This window comes from Haemaphysalis longicornis, unplaced genomic scaffold (assembly GCF_048455015.1).
Source record: "Haemaphysalis longicornis isolate Haplotype H1 unplaced genomic scaffold, Haemaphysalis longicornis Haplotype H1 scaffold_11, whole genome shotgun sequence".
Classification (NCBI taxonomy): Eukaryota; Metazoa; Arthropoda; class Arachnida; order Ixodida; family Ixodidae; genus Haemaphysalis; species Haemaphysalis longicornis.
The window spans coordinates 22,316,181-22,343,938 of NW_027526214.1; the positions used below are offsets into that span (position 1 = coordinate 22,316,181).

Here is a 27,758-nt window from a genome sequence, read left to right on the forward strand (position 1 = left end):
ACTCATATCCGGGCCATTTTCGAACAGGTGCCACCAGACTTCTGTGAGATGTGTCGGATCAGGTGAAGCATCTGTCCGCGTTTTGGTGAGCGGAACGTAGGCAGTTAGACGCTGACCCATATGCATAAATGTTTAATCCCAGCACGCGAAGGGAGGTGGCAGTGTGCACCAGTTGGCTGAAGAGTTGTAATGGGATGGGAGACACCTCTAGACGGCGAAGGTCCCAAGCAGTTGCCGTAGGCAGAATAGCTGTCTTTTCGACGGAACGTGTTATTCCAGCAGATTCGCCTCATTTCTGTGTGATAGACAAGGCTTGTTAGAGGCACGCGGTTTGCAAAGTGAGGTCTGAGTGCACAGTCCACACTCTGATGTCGTGTGCGTACATCAGAAAGTGCATGTCAGGGATAGAGCCGAGATGCCAGTCCAGCAGTAACATACTAACATTAAAAAAAAGAGGCGAGATTACCGATCCCTGTTGCGATGCGCAGACATGCGTTAAGTGAACATAACTCGTTCCACCAATGCGAACCAAAAAGACTTTCTTATATGCAAAGCATCTCTTGCTCTCCGCTCCATCGTCCGTCGTCCCTCATCCATCCATCTGCCGGTCCAGGAAGACACCGGCTACTCTGCTGCTCCAGGAGCCCTTTAAGGGTAAGCGTGCTCATCTCGTGCCGGCCCAGGAAGACACCGGCAACACTGTCGCTCCAGCATCTCATGGTCTGGGCTATGTCACTCCGTTGTTGTGGCTCCGTCCACATTCCCACTGCGCATGCTCAGCTCATTTTGAACCGGCCCAGGAAGACAGCAGTAACACTGTCGCTCCAGGAGCCATTAAAGGGTAAGACACCACACAGTGTTCAGCAAGCCGAGTATGCGCAGTGGGGGTGTGGGCAGCGCAACAACGACAAGGGAGGACCATTGCCTCATCGCATCTAATAAAATACACCATCTTACCGTGGGGGAACCCTGAGTAGTATGTGAAACAGCCATGAGCTCAACGCAATTTCCCATTTCGTAGCTTCGGTGAGTGAAAAGTGTGGTAGTTACCATGGAAACCAAACTGCAAATATGATGGTAGCTACGTGCCTCAACTTAAACAAAACGACGAACTGACAATTGATGGGCTCTTGAATCGATCCAATGGCTGCTTTGCCGACTACCCAGGGTTCCCCTGAGGGAAGATGGTGTAATTTTTTGTGAAGAAGTTCCAGAAGAAAGGACCCTGGACCGTGAGATGAAGGCTTTGGAGAATTTCCAAGATGGCTCCGTGGTTAACATTGCCGTATGCGTTTTTTATATCTATGGCAAGCACTGTGTGCAGAGTTAGATCGGCCTCCAAGTAACACCATTGACGCGAAGTGTTTAAGCCTATCATCGGTACCCAGACGGGGCCTAAACCCCATCGGCGCCGGGTGGCACCACCGAAAGTGTCCATCCACCATTGAATCCGGGTTGCCATCATGCGCTCTAACAGTTTGCACAGTGTGGAGTTCAAAGATTTTGTACGCAAATTATGGAGCTGATCGGGTAGCTAACCAGGCTTTTGTATCGAGGTGATATTAGCGAGGAGACGTGATTCTGGTATATTACCAAAAAGCCAGACTTCGTAAGCGAGTCAAGGATATTGCTGAGGGTTGGATCGTCAATGTTCTTATAAACCTCGTCTGTGGAAGACCTGGTCATGGAGCGTTCCGATGTTTGTCGTGATCAATCGTAGCAAGGAACTAGGCTATCTTGATGAGTGATTTAATTCCTCGCCCAGCGTTATCAGCAGGAGAGGAACTAACCTGACGCGACATGGAAAATGGGCAAGGTGTGCTTGCAGGAAGAATGTCAAAAGGAGGCAACAGGGCGCGATACACATCAGCGGCACTTTGAGCAGGATCCTTGTTCTATGCCAGACATGCACTGGCTGCCGCATCTGGAGTGTGGCTCCACTTTTCATTGCACAAAAGGTGCGCCAAATGGATGACATAGTCGACGTTGTGCCGAGGAATTCATACCAGATCAGCCATCGCTGCCTTGCAGACACCTTTAATGACGCCTGTGAGCCGCAGTCAGATGTTGAAGCATCTTCGGGCCTCCAGACACGACTCATTTCGGGAGGCAGCCACATCACCTTGTTTGCGGTGGACCCATAGCTGTGAGATTTGAAGGTCAGGCTTCGGCCGGGATTTCTCAACCCATGTGTCCTCCCAGGAACTTCGCAGAACTTCCTTAACGAGAATAATGGGGTGCGGATTTGGCGCCGTGAGCATTGTGTTGATGTTGTCTCGGCACACATCCAAGTTTGTTACAGGGAAGCGCCGTCATAAGCGACGCACCCAGGTTGGGACAATGATAAGCATGATGGGATGGTGATCACTGCCCAAGCAGTCAGCCTCTCGGTGCGAGGAGACTATCATTTCCAAGCCACCAGGTCACGTCGGTCGAGTAGGGTGGCATCCGGTGATGAGTACATCGGGGCGTAGTTCACAAGATATAATTATGGAACGTGAAGTGCGCATGGCTGAAGTAGTCAAGTAGCACCCGTCCGTGTGCACTTGTTGTATATACCGCCGTCGTAATAAGGGACATTAGAGTGCCCGGCCACAAGTATTGGTTAGCCAGCGTGGAAATTCAGTAGAGATGTTAACCAGCCCAATCTTAGACGAGGCGCATGCCCGCTATGTGGTCGTACATAACATGACACCAATGTTATTGTGGACTTAGGCAGCTGAACTTTAACTGCAACTACTTGTTGCCATTCCGTACACCACACGTCTAGAAGGATCTTATTCGGTGGATAAGCCATAAGCAGAGAGATGGGGGCTTTGCCTGGCGGAGATTCATTCGAGCCACCACGCCGGCCATGTGTGGATGGCGTAGCGTGAGCCGTCAAATTTTCGACGGGAGGTTGAAGGTCTATGTCTTGTAGTAGGAAAGCCCAAGCTCGTAGTTTGCGCAGGCGAACACGTTCCCGAAGCTCTCCAGTCTTTGCTGTTAGTCTGCGAAGATTCCATTGGCCTATATATTCTGGCAGAGGCGTAGTGAAATCACACGTAACCTAGTTGGCCTTCTAACACTGACACCAAGTTCTGCAGTTGCTGCACCACAAACCGTAAAGTTTATGGTGCGTAAAATCAGAAGGGACAGGCTTTCGAGGGGTCATGCTTGATGCGGTGAAACGTGGCTGACTCGACCGGTCTTCTTTCCGAGGAGGCTGACGTTGCGGCCAATGAATTAGGTGGGCACGACGCTGTGTGAGCTTAGTCACCTCAGTTTGCTGCAACGCCATTGCTGGTCTACCTCTCGCCGCTCCTCTGTAGCCGGGGACAATTGTACAGTTTTACTGTGCTTTTTTTCTGGCGGCGGGAGCCATGGAGGAGATCCCGGTACGATAGCTGGTAGTTCTCCAAAGGCTCCAGGGTGTTTTATTTGGCTACATCTATGCTTTCTTTCGCCAAACAGCCGAAACGGTTGGATAGAGTAACATTGTTGGGCCCGGACTGGCGTCGGAACCCGCGCCGCATTGCCCAAATAGCTCTGCACTTAGTGCAGTAATTTTTGTCCGTAATGTGATGTTCATTCGTGCTACGCACACCGCATCGAAACTTAACTTGCGGAGTGACAGACGATGACGTAGCCAGTGCCTCTGGTGCCGCAGAAACCGGTGATTCCAAGGCCGTTGTCACTGGCGGTTCTGTGACGGAGAATGGGCCTGATTTGCTGATGTGTCGCTGACGGAAGCGTGGATAACAATGCACCACTTCGGGCTTGTATGGACGCCGCCTACGAAGGCAGCCATTGTAGAAAAACAAACCGATGCCTCTAACGGGCCTTGAAGAGATACGAGACACGTGCGGCCAGCTTCCATGTAGCTTACAGGAACCTGTAAGCTACATGTTTTTTTGCTTACAAATTCGTGTAGCTTACAGGATCCTGTAAGCTTCAGGAACCTGTAAGCTACAATATCCAGTATAGCACTGGATACGGGCCTGCAGGTCTGCGGGATTGTCTCGCGCGTCTACAACCGGAACAACATAGCGTCGGATGTCAGTACTGGACAGCTGATACGCTTGTATAGCTAGCAGTTTTTCTGCCGACAGAAGGATATGTTTCGTTGCCAACCTTCGCTGGGCAGCCTCAAGAGACGACGCCCAGAGATACACTGTGTCGGTTCGGTTACGGTATGCCTAGCCGGCAAATTCGGCTGTTCCTATGCATCCCGCGAGCGTCTACTTCAGTGAGTTTGTCGGACGAGAGAGCACCTTGAATCGCTCTCGACGTTTCATGGCAACGTTTTACACCGAGGGACTCTGCCCATTGGTTGTAGGGCCCTGCGAAGTGGCGGAGGCTGTACGGGAGGAAGTAGCTGTCGGCGTTTTGTTCCGTTCATCGGTGGCTTGCAGGGATGTGTTTGCGATAGATGCACGCACCCGTTTGGTCGTAGGCGACGGTAAAACCTCAGTTGTAACTTCGGCCGCACCCTGGCCTGATGACCACTTCGATAAAGTAGTGGTGTGAGCAGGGGGTATCGGGAACAGCAGCGTTACCTCAGTTGAAAGCGGGTCGTCTAGTGCTGTGTGTGAAGCGACTTCAGATGCAGTGAGCGGTGACAAAGGCTGGGTGGATTGCGGTACGCAGAGCTTTTCGGGCATGCGTGACATAGGTGCATGGCGTGGCACCTGCCAGTTTGTGAGAGACGGAGTGGTTAGGCCTTGCGGTCGGTGGGCAGGTTCTGAAACAGTGAAAAACGCCGAAGTGTCATCCTTTTGCTTTCAATCGGACCGTGGAGGGGCCAGAGATGTTCTGGCGTGTTTACAGGTCACTGGAGGTCAAAGCCAACCGATAAACACGACTTCAGCGAAAGCAGCGAACAGAGGGAAACACAAATGCACCACTCCTTCTTGATGCGACCTTTTGGATTCCATTTTCCATCGTTGCTATCTTAATTCGTAGTCGAAGGGTGAATGTCTAACTTGGTCAAACCTGACCTCTTGAAGGGGCCTGTTTTCTGTTTACCTGCCTTGATTTGGCGGCTGCAGAGGGGAAGCTGAGGGCCTTCCTCTCTTTAGTGTCACAGGTTAGCTCTCCGCATCTGAAAGTCCCTGAAGGATAGCCAAAGTGAACCGAAGAAAATTTAGCATTGATGTGGACACGATAAGTCGTCTGTGTGTCTTTCGGATATTCAAGCAAGGCATTTCCAACTGCCAGGTTCGGAAAATAAACAAGTGTCCTGAGTGTCCTTTTTCTAGATTTATTGGTCGTGTGGTACAAAGGTACAAGAAAAGCTACTTTGTCTACCCCGCCCATGCATTGGTTTTATGCAGAAACTACATCTGGCCGGTTGACTTTGCAGCAGCTGTCGCGGCATTGGAGAACGTGCTCAGCAGTTTCTTTTCCTGCCACAGTTCGTCGGATCCTGATAGCCGCGCCTGATTTGGTTCGGAGAGCGGCTCTGTTGCCTCCACGGGTACCGCAACAGAAGATCCTGCGATTGCGCAGGACTAACCTGGAAGCGTCGACGTCGGAGCGACCTGGCGATCAACACCGGATCTACTGGTCCATCGGCCGGACTATAAAGAGCCGACGGAAACCACGCATCGACACTTTGCAGCAGCGGTCGCGGCATTAGAGCACGTGCTAAGCAGTTTCTTTTCCTGCCACAGGTAGGCATTCATTTCATGATCAATCTGTACTTTTAAGCCTTTTTTGCCGCGACTGCTGCTGCACTGCTGTTGTTGCTTGTGTTGTCTTGTACCATGCATACGAACGTCGAGCTTGCCAAGTGGCTTGACTCCGTTGAACGTGCGTTAAGCGGGAAATTAGATGAGGTGGCCGATCTTCTCTTGAAAGTATCAGAACTAAGCTAGAAACAAACCCTGGTCTCGCTGTAGAAGGCGTAAACAAGGAAATTGCAGAGTTCAAGACTAGCCTATGGTTCTTCAAAGAAACGATCGAAAGCTTGAAGGAAGAGCAAGTCAGGCTCAAAGCGGAGAACAAGGCCTTGGCAGCACACAATGAAACTTTGGAAAAAAGGGTGGCGGAACATGAGCAATATTCAAGAAAAAACAACGTGGAAATCAAAGGAGTTCCGTGCACCAAAGGCGAAGATTGCATCAGCCTAATGGAAGCAATCGGGGAAAAAATTAAGTGTCCTGTGACAAAGGACGACCTTGCTGTTGTCCATCGAGTGCCGTCCAAATCCGCCTCAAAACACACCATAGCTCGATTCACTTCTCGTGCAAAGAAATCGGAATTCATCCCTAAAGCGCGAAAGGCCCGCTGCAAACAAACGACATCATCTTTCAAGGAACTGACACCCAGGCCGTATATGTCAACGATCACTTTACTCAGAGAAACAAGCAACTGTTTTCCAAAGCTCTTGCATTGAAGAAAGAAAATGCATGGCAGTTTCTCTGGACAGATGATTGCGCCATCAAGGCCCGTCAGACAACAGAAAGCCGAGTGTTCATAATTAGGAACGAAGCTGATCTTGAAATTTTCCGCCACTCGACACCAGCCGTGAGTCAGATGGCAAATGAACAGGTACCTTCGTAGAACGATGACAGGTGATCAGTTGGGACTTCACAGAACCATAATGGCATACATCGACACAAAACAGCTTTCGTCCATATCAAGTAAAAACTCCCACTCTGTAATCCACTTTAATGCCCTCAGCCTCAGGAAACACCACGACGAATTTTAAGCACTCTTATCTTCCGTACCCTATTCTTTTTAGGTTGTCTGCGTATCAGAAACGTGGCTCAACGACTCTGATAAGAATATTTACGGTTTTCAATCGTATACTCCCCAATTTTGTCTCCTTCAAACATCAACTTATGGTGGTTCTGCTATTTTTGTGTTATCAAGCATTAGATATAAGCGTAGACACGACCTTCATCTCGAAGTACAAGACTGCGAATCGGTGTGAGTAGAAGTAGAGAATTACTGTTTCGGCGTTGATTGTAAAAACATATTATTCGGCAGCATATATAGGTCACCTAGCTCCTTCCTCCCAGATTTTTGCACAGCATTAGACAAACTGTTTCATACGCTCTCTAATAATAATCTATTAGACAACTCCTCTCACGAGGACTACACCAACTGCCTTCAAGGTTATGGCTTTCAATCATTAGTCAATATACCAACCCGCTCTCCACCCAACTATCCAGGAACTGTCATTGACCATGCTTTGCCAAACCGATTTTGTACTCCTGAAGCTTATATCATACGTACAAGCATCACTGAACACTATCCAGTTTTACTTCGTTTTAACTGTCCCAATTACAGAAGAACTAATGAATTTTCGAAATCTATATTTGACAAAAAACTATTTCTCGAAGAAATCCAAAACGCTGACTGGTCACGCGTAACATGTCCTAAAGACGCACAAAGTTGCTATACTGAATTTATTTCAATGATTACCACTTGCATAGAGCGCTGCACATCAACTGTACTTTGTCGAAAAAATGATTCATGCCCGCAAAACCCATGGATTACACCGTCCTCGTTAATGCGCTTGCGCAAAAAAGACAACTTTTATCGCAAAGTTAAGAAACGGCCGTTCAGTATCCACCTAAAGGAGCGCTACAAAAAATATTGCAACGAACTAAATTGTTTGTTGAAACAAACCAAAAAGGACTACTATAAATATAAGATACCTGAGACGGGTAATAATGCTTCCAAACAGTGGCGTTTACTAAACAATTTCCTTAACAGCACCCCTGCAAAAAGTGCCCCCACCGAAATACAGCTTGGCGAAGAAGTACTTACAACGCCCAAAGATATTGCGAATGCTTTTAGCACTTACTTTAGCTATTCACCAAGCGCACCAGCCACGACTTACGACGATAGTTTGCATCATGCATCACAGTCATTCTTTCTTTATCCTACGACACCGAGTGAAGTGCGTACGACGATAGCTAATCTCAAAATCACCAGTCCAGGCCTCGATAACATTCACGCGTCTTCTATCAAAGGAATGGCCGATTTTATTTCGCAAACTTTTGTTACATCGTCAACCTTATGTTCACAAATGCCGCATTTCCTCACGAATTAAAGCGAAGTAAAATAACTCCGGTATTTAAGAAAAAAATTAGGCAAATATTAGTAATTATCGAACAATTTCGATTCTTCCATTCTTAAGCAAAGTGGTAGAAAAGCTAATCGAACAGCGGCTTTCGAACTACCTCCAGAAATTTCGCCTCTTGACACCAAGACAATTCGGATTCCGCCGTGGTCTGTCAACTAATTTTGCCCTAACAGCATTAACAGATAAATTTAAAACCGAAATAGATAAAGGAAAATATGTTGGGTCCGTTTTTATTGACTTTACTAAGGCCTTTTACAGTATTAACCACGATATACGTTTTTGTAAACTTGCATCATTAGTATAAATGGTCCCTCACTACAGCTTCTCCGCAATTACTTACATAATTGTACGCAAACAGTTAACACATCAGGGGTTCTCTCCGACACAAAAACTGTAAACAAAGGTGTGCCCCAAGGATACATTCTTGGGCCCTTATTATTTCTGATTTATATTAACGACCAGCCGAATTGTCTGACATCCGAAATCGACTGCATTTTGTACGCCGAAGACACCGCCATTTTTTTCATCCCAAGAAAAACTTTCCAGTTTTATTTCACAGCTAAACCATGACCTCGCCAACATTTCTTACTGGTGTCACAATAATCAGTTAATTAATCCATCTAAGACAAAATTTGTGGTTTTTAGCACACCCACAAAGGCTCGTGACGATCTCAACCCTGTGTACATCAATAATCACGCCATCATACCGACTGATGAATGCACATTTTTAGGAATTGAATTTGACCATTTTGTGAAACTTGATGCACACATTACCTATTCTGGAAGAAAGTTGCATATGGTGTTCGGGTACTAATAAAAGCGCGCTATTACTTTGAGAAACGGATTCTAATCACCTTATACTATGCTTTTTTCCACAGTCACATAAACTATTGTGTTGGGTCATGGGGTCTGACTTTCAACTCCCACATAGCACCATTAAAGCAAATTCAAAAGCGGGTACTGCGTATAATTACCTGTAGTCGTTTTGATGCTCCCATTGCCACCCTTTTTCTTGATCTTAAACTTCTTCCGATCACTGACACCATAGCATTTAACTTTGCCACAACTGCCTTTGGCCTTTTCAATGAACCCGATCTTATTGCCAGAACTAAACTAGAAAACACTAACTATTAACAGATGTATAGCGCAAAAATAACGAAGGACAAAGAATGCACGAGGACGAAGCGCTAACTTGCAACTACTAGTTTATTGAAAGAAGCACACATTTATAACAACAGCGTGCATAATAACAGACAACTTACGCGACACATATCGGAAAAAAAAATTTTTTTTGATACCACACTACACAATCTTATCGCCCCCTTCCCGAGCCACGGACTTCCAAATAAGCAATCTCTTTTGCCCATAAAGCAATTGATGCTCGGCTAATGCATCCGTCTCTGGCTTTGTGGATTTCGAGCGCCTCCACTATTTCTCTGGTCGTTTGATTCTAGCTTTTGAATAAAATCTTGCACTGTGAAAAGAAAGGCTCGCATCCACAAAGTCTTTTTTGCGCTATACATCTGTTAATAATGATCGACCAACTAGCCCAACAACGTACTTCACTATACTATAAAAACACTAACCAAACTCGTTTTTCATTGCCAAAAATCTTTTCACTTCCAAAGGTACGCACGAACTACGGTAAACAGACATTCCCTTTTATTTCAATCAAAATATGGAACGAGCTACCTCATACGGTTAAAACACAAGTACGTCCATCGACATTTACACGTTCCCTCCGATCATTTTTGACGAACCATCACATAGACTTTTGACGTTCGCATTCACATTTCGCTGTGTGTAGTGGTTTTTTTATCTTTTAAACACCTAAGCATTACATTTATACAACTGCTATGTATGTATATAGATTGACTACAATGAATACTGTACCATTTTTAGGATGCTTTATTTTATTTAAATATTCCTGGGTTAGGTGTTTGAATGCTATGTGCTTTATTTGTTCAATATGTTCCTTGTTTATTCCTAAATTATGCAATGTTAACAATTCACTGTTTACGCGTACTCTCGTTATAAAAATTAGGTATCATTCCTGCTAGCAGCTGCAATTAAGCTATTTCTGTGTATGCTATCAATAACAAGGGGTCCCACTACAGTTCATTACTCTGGGACCCCTTTCTGTATTGACTATATTCTGGTGATGTACCATTGTGTCACGACAATAAAGTTCTATTCTATTTTAAAGCACTTCCCTGCTTTGCTCCACTGGTGGGCGGTGTTCTCATGATCTACAGCTACAAAACTGGACGCCTAGGTCAGCGTTCCATTGTCGATCCACTTCGTGGCTGCAAAAAATCCGACCGCGCTGACGAGGCAATCTGAGGACCCACAACCGTTTTTCTTCAGCTCATTTTCGCTAATCAGAGTGCACTTCTCAAATCTGTTCGACTAGGATTTTCTAGTAGCGAAAATTTTCTGCTTCAGCTATTCGCAAAGCCACGGCAGGGGCATGAAACAGTTGGTTGTAAAAAACAACTTGCTGGTGCGTCAGATTCAATTTGCTCGGGCAGTTGGAGAACTGTTGCGCATGTGATGCCAAAGGTACATTTCAGGCCTTCGGGGATGAGCGTTGAGGATTCATGGTAGGGAAGATATCAGGGCAGATTCGCCGCACAGCCTAAATATTTTCAAGCCTCAGGGGTGTGGTTTTCGTTTTATATATTGGTTTATGTCAAGCAGGCTCTTGAAGTGGACAATCTGCTCGTCGATACTGAGGCGTTCCTCTAGAGCAAGCTCAGTGCATCGTTGCTGAAAACCGTCCAGCAGCGGTCTCACCTTCCGAAGGTGGTCGCTTGTGGTGGGGTTGTTCGGAGGTTGTTACGCAGCCTCTCAAAGCAGTTGCTTGACATCCCTGTTGACGCTACGAAGGCAGATTTCATGCTTTGTTTCCAGTAGAGTCGAAACCTTGGACAGCACAGAATACACACTGTGGGATAAAGAGCGACACTACACTTACTTTCATCATCTCTTCTGACTGAGCATTCATTCTGAAGCATGGAGTAGTGGTTTGTTTTATCTGCCAGTTCGAGAAACACACTTTTTGAACTTAACTAATGAAGTATTGGTACGGGGATGGCATTACACCTTGAAATGTCTGTACACCATCGCGATCTTCTAGGAATGATGTCTTTTGTGTCTAGACGGGTCTCGTTTTCAACCCACCAGCCGTTGCGATTCCCCTGTCATCGAGCGAGGTCTCGCTTTAGCTGTCGATTTGAGCTCCGTCGGTTGTTCCGGCGGCTCCATGAATATGCAAATCGTTGCCTTCGTCATCGCTATCGCAGTCTACAACGAAAAAAATCCCAATATTGAGCTTCTCAAGGAACTTGCCAACGGCAGCTTTTAGTCTCCTGGACCGAATGTTATGATATAAGTAAAACAACGGCATTGGTATGAATTCGCCTGCGGTAAACCAGAAACACCCAGCTAGAAACACCGTGGCCACAGTCAATGAACTGGCGCCGCCATTTGCAACAAAAGAGCAGTGATGACGTCAAAATTGCTCATGGAGAAAACAACCGCCGCAAAAAAGCTACGAACAAAATCACAGAAAGTACATCACTCGTATGCTCAAGTACCCATAAGCAATAATATAAATATTGCGTGGTGTATACTCAGATTCTTAGTGAGCTACGATTTCTCTAAGGTCGAGCTGCCCTGACGCCACACGCTCCACGTTTTCCCTGCATCTTCTTCTTTCTCACGACCGTCAGCATAGGAAAACTACGTAAATACTGACGTTGATGGCAGTGGGGATTTTGAAGGATATCCGAGGAAAAACATGGTTATTTCTTGTTTATTTTTCAAACCGGCACGGCAAGTTTTTTTTTTCTTCTGGGGTCAATTGACACCATCAGGGCTGAAAGGGCTAGAACTGCTTTTTTCTGCAAATTTTGAAGTAATCGCTTTCACAAAATGGAAGCGAGATTTACCGTACCTGCGGAATAATCAGTCATTTTATCACATCTTTAGTGTCGACCAACCGGTCTAAAATAAAATAATTTTGTTTTTTGACCGAACACTACCAGCCCCCTAACAAAATTGGTATAAAAAGTTTTTTCTCCAAGATATAAAACTTTGGTGTCATGGGTTCAGCGAAAAGGTTGTTTAATTTTCTTTTTTTAATTCGTTTCTTCTAAGCGGCTTTGTGTGTTTCGATGCCTAAGAAAATATTTCACATGTCACAAACCATCTCCCAGTTGGCGCTCCTGCTGTACACTTGGTTTGTTCATTTCTCTTTTTTTACATTGCGTACAGTGTAACCGAAATGCATTAAAATGGACTGAAATAACATTCTGTGTAAAAAGCCAGTAACTAAGCTATATTTATCAAAACTTCCTCTTGAGCTCTAGAATGCTGCCACAACCACGAAACGAAATTGATTAGGCTTAATCACATAACTAGGGTTTGTGATAAAAAAGTAACGTGCAGGAGGGGGGATAGTTTTGTTGCCAGATGCGGGCACGAATGCCTGGGCGTGTGTCCCTCGCACCAAACGATGCTGAGGCCAATGCCTTCTAGCAGAATGTCTCGGATGGCATATATTATATTCGTGGCCACCTAAATAAGTGAAAATATTCTGCGCATTTTTTTAACGGCGATGTTAGAATTAATAATGATGCGTGAAAAATATGCTGAACAAGAGCCTCACAGCTTGGCCTTTGCTTACCCTTGCCCTGAATGTGTCTGACGTTTGACCTATCGTGCTAGAAGTCATGAAAAGAACAACCAAACTAGCAAAATGTTTGAACAAATTATCTAGTTGTTTTAAGGACAAAGTAAGCAAGGCAAACATAATTGGCTCATGCAGACAGCTACAGTTAACATCGAACTAGGACAAGAAAGTCCGTGTTTGTAGCTGTTTTTATTGCCTGTTGTTTGAACTAGCGCGTCGCATTAGGAAATCGCAATACACTTTGAGCCACTGTGTACTACGATTTTATTATTATTCGCAAATTTGTACTTTTTGAGGTTCTACTTTGATTTTACTTTTTGATTTGTGCTGCAGGAATTATGAATATTCTCAGCGGGGTCTTTCAGAGTCTAAACTCCTGCGGTAATCTGACAAACAATAATTTAGCCAGTCTTAGCATCATTTATTTAGCAGATTCATCTTAGTAGGAAAGCACAGCCTGTTCAATTTGTTGAGTTTATAAACACGGCTGAAATTCCAGGCACACGTGGCACCGACGAGGCAAGCCGGGAGGAATACTCTTTTGTGACATACATAAAGAGGGGTAACCAGGCGTAAACTAGGGCAACGGAGTCAGCGTTTGTGGTCGTTTTTATTAGCTGTGGTGTGAACTAGGGCGTCACTTTATGTTATCGCAATACGTTTTGAGCCAATGTGTACTACGGTTATAATATTATTCGCAATATTAAAAAAAGCTACGTAGAACATAAATTTGATAGCTATAAACGGAAATAAAAATGCAGTCAAAAACACGTATCTTCAAGCGCTGAAGAAAAGGTGCAGTATATTCAGTACTTATTCCGAAGTAAAGGTGAGTACTAAAACTAAACAAGTGGCAATCCATGAACAAGCAAACTAGTATGACACACTAATGCATTACTCAATGTCTAGTGTACACTGGATTAAAGAATGGGTTAAGGAATGGAAAGAAGGAAGGACACCTAAATATTTTATGGAGTGCGTCTTCTGGTAGTGGTTGTACATAAAGTGAAGAATACAAAAAAAAAGCATTTTAAATAGGTCGAATCGATATTTATTATGTGTTTTCTTGCAAGTGGTGCTAAACAAAACATGGTCAAAGGCACGTTTTTCTCTTAAAAGAAATTGGTGTGTTTTATATTAATTATTCAACATACGTAATGTACGTGAAATTACTGCACTTATAGTCAATATTGCCTACTACTAGTTCAATAAACACAGTTGACATATGCTCTTCGCAAGGCAGAAGTAAGTATAAATTATATATACTTGCCTGCACTTCGTCCTGAAACCAATGTGAATTTTCTCTGTAGTATGGGTACTAAGTGCAAAAATCTTCTCTAGAACAGTGAGAACCAAAGCATTTTTGAAACAAAAAACCACTGTAACGGGCAGAAATATCAACGCAAGATACTACGCAGTAGTGTATATGGCTCTCGTCGATTACTGGCGTTGTTTCGCTTTTAAGAAATTGTGTCAGTATATCTGAGGTGAAGCTCCTATAGTGGCTTTCAGAAGCCTGTTTATGTTTATTACCGAAGTATAATTGAAAACACAAGAAAGCCACAGCTATCGTTCTTCCGAAGGCTAGATACAGCTGCTAGAGGTCTAACACCAGTTTCCCAAATTGCAGTAGTAGGAGCCACACCACAAAACACGTGCTACCTTTGTTGCAATAAATGTTTTGAATGTAAGAAAATCGTTTATAATATATCTATCATTGATGTTTGTTAATAATACTGCACATATAAAGCCCCACTTTACAATCACTATGTCACAGCCACATTTCTGTTCACGCTCACTACGAACACTTCAATAATTCCCCATACCGTTCGGGGATGGTATTGTGCAGATGACTAAAATAATTTGGTGTTGCAAACCACATAAGAAATTAGCTTTAAAGTGTGCATTTTGGTACTTTCAAAGAAAATTGTACTCGTTGTCTCAGATCAAACCAATTTTAATTTTATATATTCGAACTGCCCCAAGCGAAGTATCGTACACCTGGTATTATAACCCAATAATTCAGTCTGTACCCTGGGCGACATCTGTTATCCTTGGCACTTGTCGTTTATTGAGCGGATTTGGTACCTTGCACTTTATTGTTGCCGAGGCTATACCACCTCGATTCCCGAATAAGATGATTGAAGTGCTTTTTAGTAATGCACTGCATTCTTATGTCACTGCTCTGAAAATGTGTCCAGTTCAACAAAATACCCCCAAAACACCACACATTATTCGAAATGAATGTAAAAGAGAAGAGAAGACGGCCCATGCATAAACAATTTCGCTGGTAGATTTATTGGCTTAGCGACCGGTGGGTAAGATATCTGGTGGGTCAGTTATTAAAAGACTAGCGATTTAGGGTTATGTTGGCGCTATTGGGTTTTGGGATCTGTTAGTAAGGTCTACTAATCGGCGGTTGTTGGTCAGTCGGTTTGGGGCTTATGGTGTGTCTGTAGGTTTGCTTGCAGGCGACATTCAATTTATTCTATGACAGAAAGTAGGTTAAGGGCACTTGGGCATTCTTGTCGGAAAGCAGTGAAAGCAAAATATAAAATGTTGTTTGTTCCTCGCTCTATATTTTCATCCTGTGCGACAAGCTTACCAGCATCATGCGTTATAAGCGCATTAACAATCATCTGGGCGGGCTCCGAAGACGCGTGTTTTGAAGCCAAGAACCATGTTAATCTAGAAATAAAGGGAAATAATGATCGTAAACACATCTTTTATAGACTTTATTGTCATTTTCGTGGTAAGAAACAGCAAATAATAAGGAAAGGACCCAGCACTGTGCAATGATGCAATGAAGCAGTGGAAGAAAATAGCTTCACAAAGCAATACAAACAGCGGTGGTAGGCTAGCACGGCGAAAAGAGGCTGTTGGCATGCTAAGCCACCTAGCACACATTGGCATGTAAATTTTGAGCCTAATAATTTTTAAAAGGAGAATTTTTAAATCATTACACAAAAAGCACGAAAGGAAAAGACGAGCACTGATCATAAATATTGAGAGAGTGAGGGACGAGGTCTTGGAGACGACGTTTTTTGTCCTCGTCGGAGCGAACGTACCCGGAAGCTCGAGACCGACGATAATGCTGATGATCATTTACAGATGGTACTGGCGATGGGGAGTAAGTTCAAGAGATTTGGAAGCGTATCCCTCAGTGCTCACACTGGCAATGGTAGTGGCGGTATCGCTTGCACAGCGTACCCAATTAATGTAACGCCGCGAATGCTCACAATACAGAGTTTTTTTGTTTCCTTATCTGAAGGTATGCAGGGTAGAATAATGCGTCAGACTTTGAGAAACTGATCCGAGCGTGTGCCGATTAGCCTAAAAAAGTGTGTTATCTGCAACCTTTCGGGTTGTCAAATTTAAAAATAACTTATTTTATGCTTTATGGTGGTTGCCATTGCAACATTCTGACAACTTACTGGACAGAGAATTTTGTACCTCTATAATCCCATGTGCCATGAATCGATTTTCTACGGCATGGTTCTCAATCATGGATGTTCCATTCATGATTGAGGCTTGTAAAGAAACTAGGGGCAAGGCAAACTAGATTTATCTCTCTCATAACGCAAACAGTTATGATTTTAGTTATGGTGGTCTTCCTTCTTAGTGAGTGCTGCCCTTGTTTCCTGACTTTATTCCTGATGTGTCATGTATTCCCAATTTTTAAGTGCAATGCACTTCTTAAGCGACCCTGAACCTGCGTCCACCGGCGATGTCCGCGCACTTGGAGATGGGCGCGCGCAGCCTGGCCGCTGACATGGCACTTACCCACGTGGGGGATTGGCCAGGAATCTCCTCGTCTTCTTTGGCAACGGGGGGAGATGGGCGCGCGCTGCCTGGCCGCTGACATGGCGCATACCCACGTGGGGGATTGGCCAAAAATCGGGCGTGAGAAGGGCTAATGCACCTGCTTAAAGGAGTACTGACACAAAATTTCAAAGCTGAGATCCGCTCTAGCAATTAAGTATAACGACAACACAAATAGGTGTCTTTGAATAAATGCATCTTTCTTTCTTTGTAGTTGTGTGTGTGTGTGTGTGTGATCTCTCTTTCGCGAACATTACCGAACCGCGCAAATTCAACTCGTGCATTCGCACTTTCACATTCTTCCCCTCGGGGACATGCGGGGATTTTTATTGTAGCCTTCAGTTACCCACATACATAATTGGTGCTTTTTGTGCCTGTGGGTTTTAAACTGTCATTTTATGCAAAAGGCCAACATGTCTTGCATGGATAAATTGAAGAAAAGAAAACGTAAAAGTCGTGCGCCAAAGCTATATATTTCAAATAAAAAGACAGGTCAAGAGTAAGGAAAGTAAGGCAGGGGAATGACTTTTGTTGAGGGCTTAGGGGACCTTAAATTGCCCTGGTGGAAAACCCGGGTTTCTCTACATCCCAATTAAGAGCCGTTGATCTACAGGTTCTTAAGGGTAAGGTTTCTCAAGTCTTGGCAGTTCTCTTGCACAACTTTTTTTCTTTGCAAATAACAGCAAAATGTTTGAAAAATAATTCAAACTACTCACCTTTCTATTCATTCCTTGGCGTGCAAGATCGCTAGATTTTCTTTCCGTGCCCATTCAAGGAGCCCGTTATCACAGTTACGTTTAGCTACAGGCATAGCGAGGGCCTCTGTATTGGCCGTCATGCTGTCAAGGGTTGTATTACCGGGCCCCCTTCAGCTGACTATTATTCCCTTGCTGCACAGACAAGAGACACAGCCTTGGGTTGACAAAAAAGGTAATACTCAACGTAGAATTCTTCTATCTGCACTAGCTGGCACTTTCAATCATCTGAGACAGTTTTTTATATTACAATAAAACCACCAGAGAGCCTCAAGTAACTCGAGAAACAGAGTGCCGAATTATTAGTGCACCGCCCACGTAGTATGCGACGTGAGTTTAGTCTTTGCTTAGCCTCACAATTGACGACCTTTTGTTCACATTAAACAGGGCGCGTCATGCAAAAAACTCAAACTGCTCCAAAGTAATTTCCTTGGCGTGCATTCTACTGCCTTTTGTATAACCTTTATAAGCATACTTTCTTCAGTAAATTGTGTATGACTGCACAAATACTCAATGTTAACAAGTCGCATCCCGACAAACTCTCTTCACATGCGAGAAGACTAAAGCCTGCATCGTTGCTTCAATAATGCAAGGTTCGATGGTGCTGTCGTGATACACCTATGTCATCAGACATTCTAATTCTGGCATTGTAGTGTTTTATGTTGGAATCACCTGGGCCATAAAATTTTAAGGTAGCACGTTGCACCTGGCTTAGATGCGCTGCAGGAATTTGGAATATTCTCCGCGGGGTCTTGCGGGGTCTTAACTGCTGCCTTAATCTGACAAACAAATATTTATCTAGTATTAAAATCATTTATTTAGGAGAATTAGCTAGTTAGGAAAGTGCATATCGTTTGATTTGTTGCGTTTATAAACACGGCTGAAAATCCACGCACACGCGGCACCAATGAGCAAGCGCGGAGGAATGATGTTTTTGTGACAGGCATAAAGAGGGGTTGATTAAGCACTTATGACCGCAATTTCTATTTTTAATGCTTCGACTAAGTTTTTTTATGATCACTGCAACACAAATATGAAGCAACTCTGATTACCTGTCGTCACTATGTTCACGTGTTCTTGAAGCTGTTTTGTTGCTAAATAATCGCTTCGAAATGCGCACCAAGACTCCTTACAAAACACGTCAATGCGCAAAAATTCTACCCTTGAAATCCACATGTGGCCTCCAATCAGTGACATACCGCAAATTATATTGTAACAGAATAAGTGTCGGTGGGACCCTCAAAAAGGCTCAATCTTCAATGAGTAAAAGAAATAAAATCACCAATTCTGGCAGAATTTGGCAGAAAGATTTTTATACGTAGTGACCCTTCCGTTACCCCACTCTGAGGCAAAAGAATACATTCAAGTTGAACAAAAAGGCGGTCTCTTCATCCTCACCCCAACTCTTGGGTGGGCGATTCACCTTAACGTTTTCACGACATTTTTCGAGCCCTTTCTGAGTACAATTTTACAAGCATATACATAACTGCGTGGGATTTGGGAACACTGCTATTGCTTGAGCTAATAACGTCGCGATGCATTTTAAGTGGGTGCTTTGTTTGCACCATCGGCGTGTCTTTGTCCTGCCATACTGCTGAACGAGTATAATCGGGGCACAAACAGGATCCGAGAAAAGCAAGAAGTTCAAAGTACCCTTGAAACCACTGTCCTTAATATTATTGCTTTAAATGCTCGTCTTTCCTTGGTTTGTGATTATGTATACTGTGCCTGACAGGTACATCAGAAAAATTGGGTCTTTTCCAAATATTCAGATCTCTAATTTTCTTAGCAGAACGTATAGGATCTTGTGCATTGCACAACACATATTTACATCAACGTCCTATATCTGACATCTTAACAAAATCCTTCATGCCTCTCTGCGCGTTGTCGTTTTAAAAATTGACAAAAAAGACGTAGTCCATCAGGTTTTTAACAACGTCACGCCTTTTATGACCTAAAACGGGAATTTTTCTGCGATTGGTTCAAGGCACCGCAGTATTTCTGGCAATAATGTGGGCCACAAGGGTTCAGCTGCTGTCGCCAAATGAACACAGTAGTTATAACGGTACCCTACACTGACCTGAGCGCTCAAATCCCACATTTGAAATATTGTAAACACATTGGAGTGAACATACAGAGAAAAGAATCCACTCCTCCATCTGACGAAGATGGGTAAACTTGAGCTTTTGTTGAGACGGATTCTTTGGTTGTCCTCTAAGTTTGAACCGAAATTGAACCAAGTCCAAATAAAGCATTTCGGTAGATAGCGGCTTCATAACGGGGTGCGCCCGGGTGCAATTCCGGCCACAAGAAGCGTGTTTTTCTTATGGTTCATTCGACGTTTCCACATTCCAGACACCATTGGTAGGAATAGTACATCTTCGCTTTAAATCTACACGTGTTTAAGCCACACTTGTGACAACACACTACTGACTCACATTACCGACACGCTGAAGTTAACTTTGTTAATAAAGATTGAGCCACACACATGTAACCCTCCAACCTGCCTACTCGATCTCCAAGAGGTTAGTGTGGCATGTCTGCAGAACACACCCTCATTCCATGCTGAACCCTCAACAAAAAAAGACGATGCCACCTTAGGAGGCTTTGTCTAACGCCACAATCTACTACACCTATTCTACTTCGTCGCCGACAATTCAATGTTCCTGGTCAAGCCATTTTATATGTGGTGATGAAAAAAGTTTTTTTACACCTGAGTAGATGCCACTCTTACTCCTAACGTGCACCACTACTAAAACATTTTTTATTGTCCCGTACTTCAGTTTGATCTAGTAATATGAAATACTACTGTTTTGGCAATCTAGGTCTTTGTTGGCCGTGCGTATAAAACACCAATCACGATCATTATCGTCCTTACTCGGTCATTTCATTAAATAATAAAGACAAGTAAACTTGCTTTTCTAATTTACCAAATCGGTTATATGTGTTCTAACAATATTTTGTTTATAATTTTAAAGCTTTTGTGCCATGATATGCAGGCTGTCTGCAGGTTTTCCCACTCAATTTGTTCCAATCTCCACACAGTTTAATCCAAGCGCCAGTCAATCTAATCTAAGTACTACCTATTTTATTCTAAACGCCAATGCATTTAATGCAAGAGCCAACAAATGTATTAGAATGGCCAACCAATGTATTGCAAGTGCCAACCAATTTAATCCGGCTTAGGACGCTTGTACAGGGGCATTGTGTGCGGAATTAAGAGAGCTCTGTGGACTTCGATGCGTGTGGTGTGATGAAAACGTGGTGTTCCTTGATACCTTAGGTGAAAAATATCTCATGTGTGTAAATTTACCGATGTTTCCTAACATCCGCAGACCAGGAGAGCGGTCTCGTTTGATCCGTAGGTGGCGTGTGGCGATCGTCTGCAAGATCATGAGAAGTGTCGTCTGCTCGCGTATTGTCGCCCGAGCAGATAGGTCAGCGGATTTTTACGCAAGGAGACGACGGTTCTGTCGCCAGTATTTATATTTCTTACGATTGCAAAGACGATATTAGATGCGATGCGTCTCATGCTCGGGGCTGTGTCCCTCCCTCCCTCGTTGTCGTTGTTGTCCGCCGTCCAAACTCTACTGCTGATGCGGGTCTCTTCAGTCCCGTCAGTGTTTGGGCTGACGTCCATGTAGTCAACTATAAAAAGAATTAGTTAGGCGGTGCCTGGTTTTGATCCCACGGCTCTCTGGTCGCAAGGGGAGTAACGTGGAGCTCTTTCCACTGCGCTACAAAGCGAGGCGGGAGCATGTGCTAGGAACGCGCCTTGTGTCCTTCACTCGTTCAATCTATGTCAAGAAGCTACTGATACAACGCAGGCACGCGAAGCTGAACTTCAACAAAAAATAGAAACTGAAAGCTATTGGGAACAAGAGTCGACCCCATGGCGGCTTCGCGTACTGCTAAAGGGTCCCCTACGGGAAGATGGTATAATTTTGTGTATTAAAATTCGAAAATATTACTTAACACTGCAGAAGATCATCTGTCACCAGCAAACGTTATCTCTGATGGTCTCGAAGACGATATTATAATTCGAAAATATTACCAATCGCTGCAGAATATTATTTATGAGTTTTACCAACGCAAAGTTTTTAACTAATCCATTGTTACGGGAGGAGCAGACCATACTTTAGACGCGAGTTACACTACTCTGGCAAGTCTGGTTGCGCAACAATACAGGAAGAGACGAAACTTCTAACAAACTCGCAGACCATCATCAACCGCCCAGGACGGAATTTTTTAAAAAGACCGCTCTTTTGGCTTGCGGGTGTTAGAAAATGCCACGGAAAGACCGAAGTAAGCACTGGCTTAGGGCAAGGAGCAGTACAACTCCGTCTAAAATGTCGACAAAGCCAAGATAGTCAAGGTTTATTGGCCCGGCGGCGACATAAAAGTTCTCGCTCAGACGCTTGGCATAAACGCCAAGACGGTTAGGTTCATTGCAGCAACAGAACGCAGAATCGCAAGAAAGCGTGCCGGTTCGTCAAAGAAGTTTGGCGCGACGTAGTACACGTGCTGATCGAAATTGTTGACAATAAACAATCTTTCACGCTTTCTCAAACTCACAATGGCCGGCTCAAAACAACTGCAGACCTTGCCGGAACTTGAGATTAGTTTCTCCAGCATATACCGATTGTTATATGGCCACGGCTATTTCCTGAAGTTGTCCACGCTCAGTCCGCTAGAGAGAAACAGCCTGGGAGCCAAGGCGAAGCGCTGGGAGTATGCAGATATGCTCTAAAACGAGGGCACGACGGTGTCAAGCTACTACATTGATAAATATAATTTTAATGGGTGGCGTGCGTGGAGCTTTGCCAGACCGGATGGAGGCGCTCCGTTTATAAAACTTGTGACTGGCACCCGAGGGGCAGACGTACACGTACTGCTCTGTATGTCGGCCAACGGCATTGTCTACTGGAGGTACGCCAACAAAGTATACTAGGATTGATTCAACAAATTTTTTGAAGATGCGTTGCAGCAAGCACATGAGCAGCACCTGACAACGACCTGGCGTTGACTTTTGGCAATGCGCCAGCCTGTCGTCGGGTGGAAGTGGAGGCTTTGGCGATGAGCCAACACACGATCCAAGGACTACCACCCTACAACCCTTTCTTCAAACCGACTGGAGACGTGTTTTGCCGGTTCAATTTCAACGTCAAGGCCTACCTAGAAGATCATTGACATGTGCTCTTGAAAGCACCAGCAGGTGTGACAAAAAAACCACACCGGCGCTCCATGCTCGTGAACTCCCCGAAAGAGGCGATTGAGCAAATCAGTTGCGTTGAATGCGCAGCGTATGACAGACCCAACTTTTCGTTTGTTCGCGCTGACATTAACATTGCATATCTTTAACCACATTCACACGATCGCTACGTATTACACTTCGAGATACCGCAAGGTGTCGTAAGACTGTTCACTTGTTTTTTGTGTGCAGTAATGCGAAAACCCACATATAAAATAATTTTATATGGTCGAGTCTTATAGCCGTTATGACTGCATGCAATTTTGTGATACGTGGGGATCTTGTGTCAATAAAATGAGTAAATCAAACGGGCCTATTTCATATCCGTTAGGGCATAACCGGGTAACAGCTGAATCGGGCTGAATCGGGCTTTAAGCTGAATCGGGCTGACCATGGTCAAACATTCTAGACACACCGGAATTCAAGAATTGCATGCAGCTGGTGGTGCATTCATTATTCCCCACCCCCGAACGAAGCACCCTGAGTAATCGTGATGACGGTACTGGCGATACCGGGGACCCCGAGCCTCCATACTCACGCTGTATCTGACTGTGGTAATGAGGTTTAAGGTGAAGCGTAGAAAAGTCAAACGGTGGCCATCGCAGCCCAGGTCAAGATCCGGCGGATGGCCCCCCTATATGTTTACCAGGCCGGGAGCTCCGGGAGCTCCGGAACCTCTTCAGCTATTAGGGTAAGGCTGACGAAGAAAGTATACCCATTTTCCTGATTTCAAACTATGCTATATGGTGTTGTTTAAAACCCACCCCAAACGTGACCGGCCCCCGAGAAGGGGCCGCAACAAAGTATTGTTTCCCCCATTGCCATCTTTAACATTTCCTAAACAAGAAATTACTCCCCATTTCTTGTCATCGAGTCGGTCAGTCTAGCGCACCCTCTTGCATCGCAGTTAGTCTTCATGATCGCCAAGTATCTTGAATCCATAATAGGAAAATCGTATAAGTGCAAAAAATAAAGGTCTGGTGAACCTTAATCGAAATAAATGACAAGCAGCAGTCTGCAAAGCTTCTAGCTCAGACTAGACTGGCTGATCTCGACATCAGGGTCACACCCCATCAGAGCCTCAACAGCTCACAGGGTGTGATGTCTGAGACAGATCTTTTGAACGAAACGGATGCGGATCTCCTTGCGGGCTTGAAGGATCAGGACATCACGGAAGTGAGATGCATCACGACTCGCAGAGACAAGGAGATTCCCGCCAAACATATTCTTGACCTTTGAACGCTCAGCAATTCCGCAACACATAAATGCCAGCTTTATCCGGTGCTCCATCCGTCCGTATATCCAGAACCCACGGCGCTGTTTTAAATGCTAGCGGTTTCGGCATGGTACCAACTCTTGCCGTCGCCGAACGACGTATGCAAAATGCGCGGCGCGCAATCATCCCAGCGACAATGGTCTATCCGACCCCCTCACTTGTTTGAACTGCTGGGGCCGCATGCGGCGTACTCCAGCGTGGGAAAATATTCAAATGGAAAAAAAGATAAGTAAAATCAAGGTCACAGAGATAATCACCTTCCCAGAGGCGCCAAAAAGGATCGCCCTTTTCCCTGTGGGGAGGTATGCCGACGCAGCTCGCCTGGAGGCCGGAGTGGCGCCTGGTGTCCACAGGAACCCTGTTCAACGAATCTGACTTTGTCCCTCCTCCGACCTCGCTGGGTTCCCTCGGCATCCGCTCGGCACCCTCCAACTCACTGTCAGTGCCGCCCCGTCCTCCAGTGAATTGAAGGGTGCCGAGCGGATGGACACCACGGGCCCGCACCGTCTCCCACCTCCACCGCACCGCCTGTGCACTTCTGATGCCCCCGACGCCCGCGGCAATGGCGGCTCAAACGAAGGGCTTCCGAAGGAGGCCAAGTCCGGGGGGCCCGGTTCGACACGCGCCCCGACGACATCTGATGACGATATGGATGTCGCGCTGTTCTTGCCTGCAACGCACAGCAAGGAGCGGCCTCCTACGTAAAAGCCTACAGAAAAGTCCTAAAAGCTCAATCCCAGTGTAACAGCCCCGAAAGACGACACATAAACGCTCCACTCCAGTCATTCCTAATGTAAATAATGGAAGAATAAAACATCATCCAATGAAACTGCAGAAGCCTCCTTAAAATACTTGACGATGTGTATGAGATGCTGCATGCCAGTCAGCCAAGAATCATGTGCCTCCAAGAACTCAGCTCAATTCCAAACAGACAACTTTCTTAAATAGGTACATGGTATTCAGAAAGGACAGGGTTGGCTGCACCCACTCCTCACGCGGTGTGGCCATTGTCGCCCAGAAATCATTAGCATGCTACCCCCTCTCTTTAAACACTGTCCTGGATGATGTAGCGATCCGTACGATAATATTCAATAGGTTGATAACGGTACGCTTCATCTACATCTCCCCTAATTTTGCACTTCTGAGGTCCAAGTTCGAGGCACTGGTTCACCAGCTTGCCGAACCATACATACAAACAGGCGACCTAATTGCGAACAACTCCCTTGGGGGCTCCACCAGGAAAGATACCTGAGGTATTCTGATAGATAAGTTTCTTACATCCTCAGGAGCATCCCTTTTCAACAAGAAAACGCCTAAATACTATACCCTTGGGCACAGTATATACTCATATTTTGATTTGGTGATTGGCTCCGCAGTTCTCTTTCCGTGTCTTGAGTGGGGTTGTGGGCACGGATCCATATGGTAGTGACCATTTCCCCACCTCCTTAACATGTATAGGTACAGGCCTTAGCAGTCCATCTTCCCATAAAAGGTTTAGTGAATCAAAAGCAAACTGGAGCACATTCACACAAACATCTCAACTACACTACCCATCTATAAATAAATAACCTACGCGTGGTGGAAGCCGCCCAACTCATCACGGGGCACATCCTCGACGCCACCAAAAGTCTATTCCTCAGGCCTAACCTGGGTCACGGTGAAAGATATATTATTAGGGGAGGACACAGCTTACAAAACGAATGGGTGCTATTCGTTTTATTAAAGTCGCCAAACTAGCGCCGCTGAGACCATTGATTGCAGCGCCCTCCAGCGGCAGAGAAAAGAAGCTGCCCGAATGCCGCCCACTCGGAAGTGTTCGGATCCTTTCGGCTCCTTGTCGGGCCTTCTCGGCAGCTTCCGTAACCGGTCGTCTGCTCGATTTCTGCTCGCCGCAGCTTGGCTGGTTCCGCCGGCCGGGGGTGCCGACGATAATTTGAAGAAAGCCGTGCGAAAGCCTTTGCGCACGCCCCAGTGTTTCAACGTGTACTAAGCATGTTGTTTGAGTCGGTAACAATCAAAAGAAGGTATAAAACACTAAACCGAAAGGAATGTGTTCCGTGGTAGCCGTTGAGCGCTCACACAATTTAGATTTTATACTGTGCTTTTTATGCTTGCGCAAAGAAAAAACCGGCTGCACATGTTTTGTTGAGTACGTACTGCAACGAATGGGAAGAAAACCTGACAGTAATTAACGTTAACTGCGATCCTAAACGAATGAATGCGTGTTCTGCAGCCATCCCCAGCAGAAAATAATGCTACTTGCGGTCAGCATTTTTCTGAGAGTGCGGTTGCGCGAAAGGGATCTTTGTGGTTCTTTGGCGGGATGTACTACTGAATGTCGAAGAGTTGCGCGCTCGCAAACGATGCAGTGCCGTCGACTTTACCGTTCGCTACAGCCCTCCAAGCTACTCTCTACAAGCAGCGGCAAAAGAATGCGTCCGCTGCCGGAACAACGCCCCGACATACAAGGAAAGTAGGCAGTTTGTGAAATAGACTAGCGGACAGTACGTTGATGTTTCTTCGTCGTAAATGACGTTGCACAATTGCGGTAAGTCCATGCACGAAGCAGCGGGGACGAATCGAGGTTGTCAAACTCACTGCCAGTGTCCAATGTTCAGAGGAGCTGTGTACACGCCCTAATGAACTTAGGACGCCCGAAATCTCGCAGCTGTTTAAGCAATGCAATAAATTACGCGTTAAGATCACGTTGTGTGAGCTCACACGGTGAGCTCAAACAATGTTGTTTTACACGCATGCCGCTGTTGCTTGTGAACCACATGGCTTCGGACAGTCGTTGTTCAAGTCACTTGAAGCCTCAGTCGCTTCGAAGCTTACTTAAGAGTTCTGCTACCAGATGTCCTTTCAATCAAAGGTCCACGTGAGGTGCCCCGGCGCCACCAACTTTATTTGACCGATTTTTGGGCTGCTGTGTCCACACCTAAAAGTATATGTTAGACCGTGACCTGGGTCCTGCATCCCCAGGAGACCCTGTTGGAACGATGACTGTAGGCGGGCGCGAGAGGCCAGGAAAAGACGTAGGGTGTCCTTCGCCGGTTCTTCACATCGGATAACCGCTTCTCGTTTAAACGGGCAAAGGCCTTTGGAAAGCGTGTGCATCGTGAGGCTAAAAGGGAGAATTGGTGTGCTTTCCTTACATACATTAACTCATACACAGACACTCACAAGGAATGATCACAAATACGTAAACTTAAAGGGCAACATACGCACAGCCTGCCCCCGGTCAGTACAGCAGGAGGCACACTAGAAGACATGGCCTACACACTTGCTTCCAACACGTTTCTAGCTCTGGACAGTAAACAAACATTTTCCTGAAACATAAAACCGCTTTGAAAAGACGGTCCTACACGACAATAGCAGGTAAAAATGAGGTTACAATTCTGAATATACACTCTATCAGTTGAGGGTTACGCTGAGCAAATGTAAACCTTCAGCTCCAGAGGGAGATAAGATTACATATACCATGATACAACACCTACACCCGTACACTCTTGAAACGGTCCTACACCCATAAAATAAAATATGGGTTCCGGGCACATTCCACACTCTTGAACGGAGGCCATAGTAATGGCGTTCCTAAAGGAAGGGAAGGACCCTTCCTCTCCCGCTCGTTATTTTCCCATCGCCCTGACAAGCCGCTCGTGTAAGCTGCTCGAGAAGATGATAAATCGCAGGCTCGTGTACTTCATTTAGTACAACGGTCTTCTTGAGAGCTCTGAGGCATGGTTCATGGTGGGGGATCTAACAAGGATCAACTTGTTGCGTGGGCATCCTTCATAAAAGATGCGATTGTTCATAAGCAGTTCTGCCTTACGGTATTTCTGGGTTTAGAAAAGGCTTACAACACACACTGGCGATAC

The 27,758-nt window shown here is 45.2% G+C and overlaps 1 protein-coding gene across 1 annotated transcript in view; it reads right to left on the bottom strand.

Annotated features, from left to right (window-relative positions):
* Positions 1-27,758, bottom strand: part of LOC144160602 (uncharacterized) — a 74,309-nt gene that overhangs the window by 26,049 nt on the left and 20,502 nt on the right. The window contains exon 2 of the mRNA XM_077691843.1: positions 24,318-24,550. Within this exon, the coding sequence (XP_077547969.1) occupies positions 24,318-24,550 (233 nt within the window). The remainder of the gene's footprint in view (positions 1-24,317; positions 24,551-27,758) is intronic.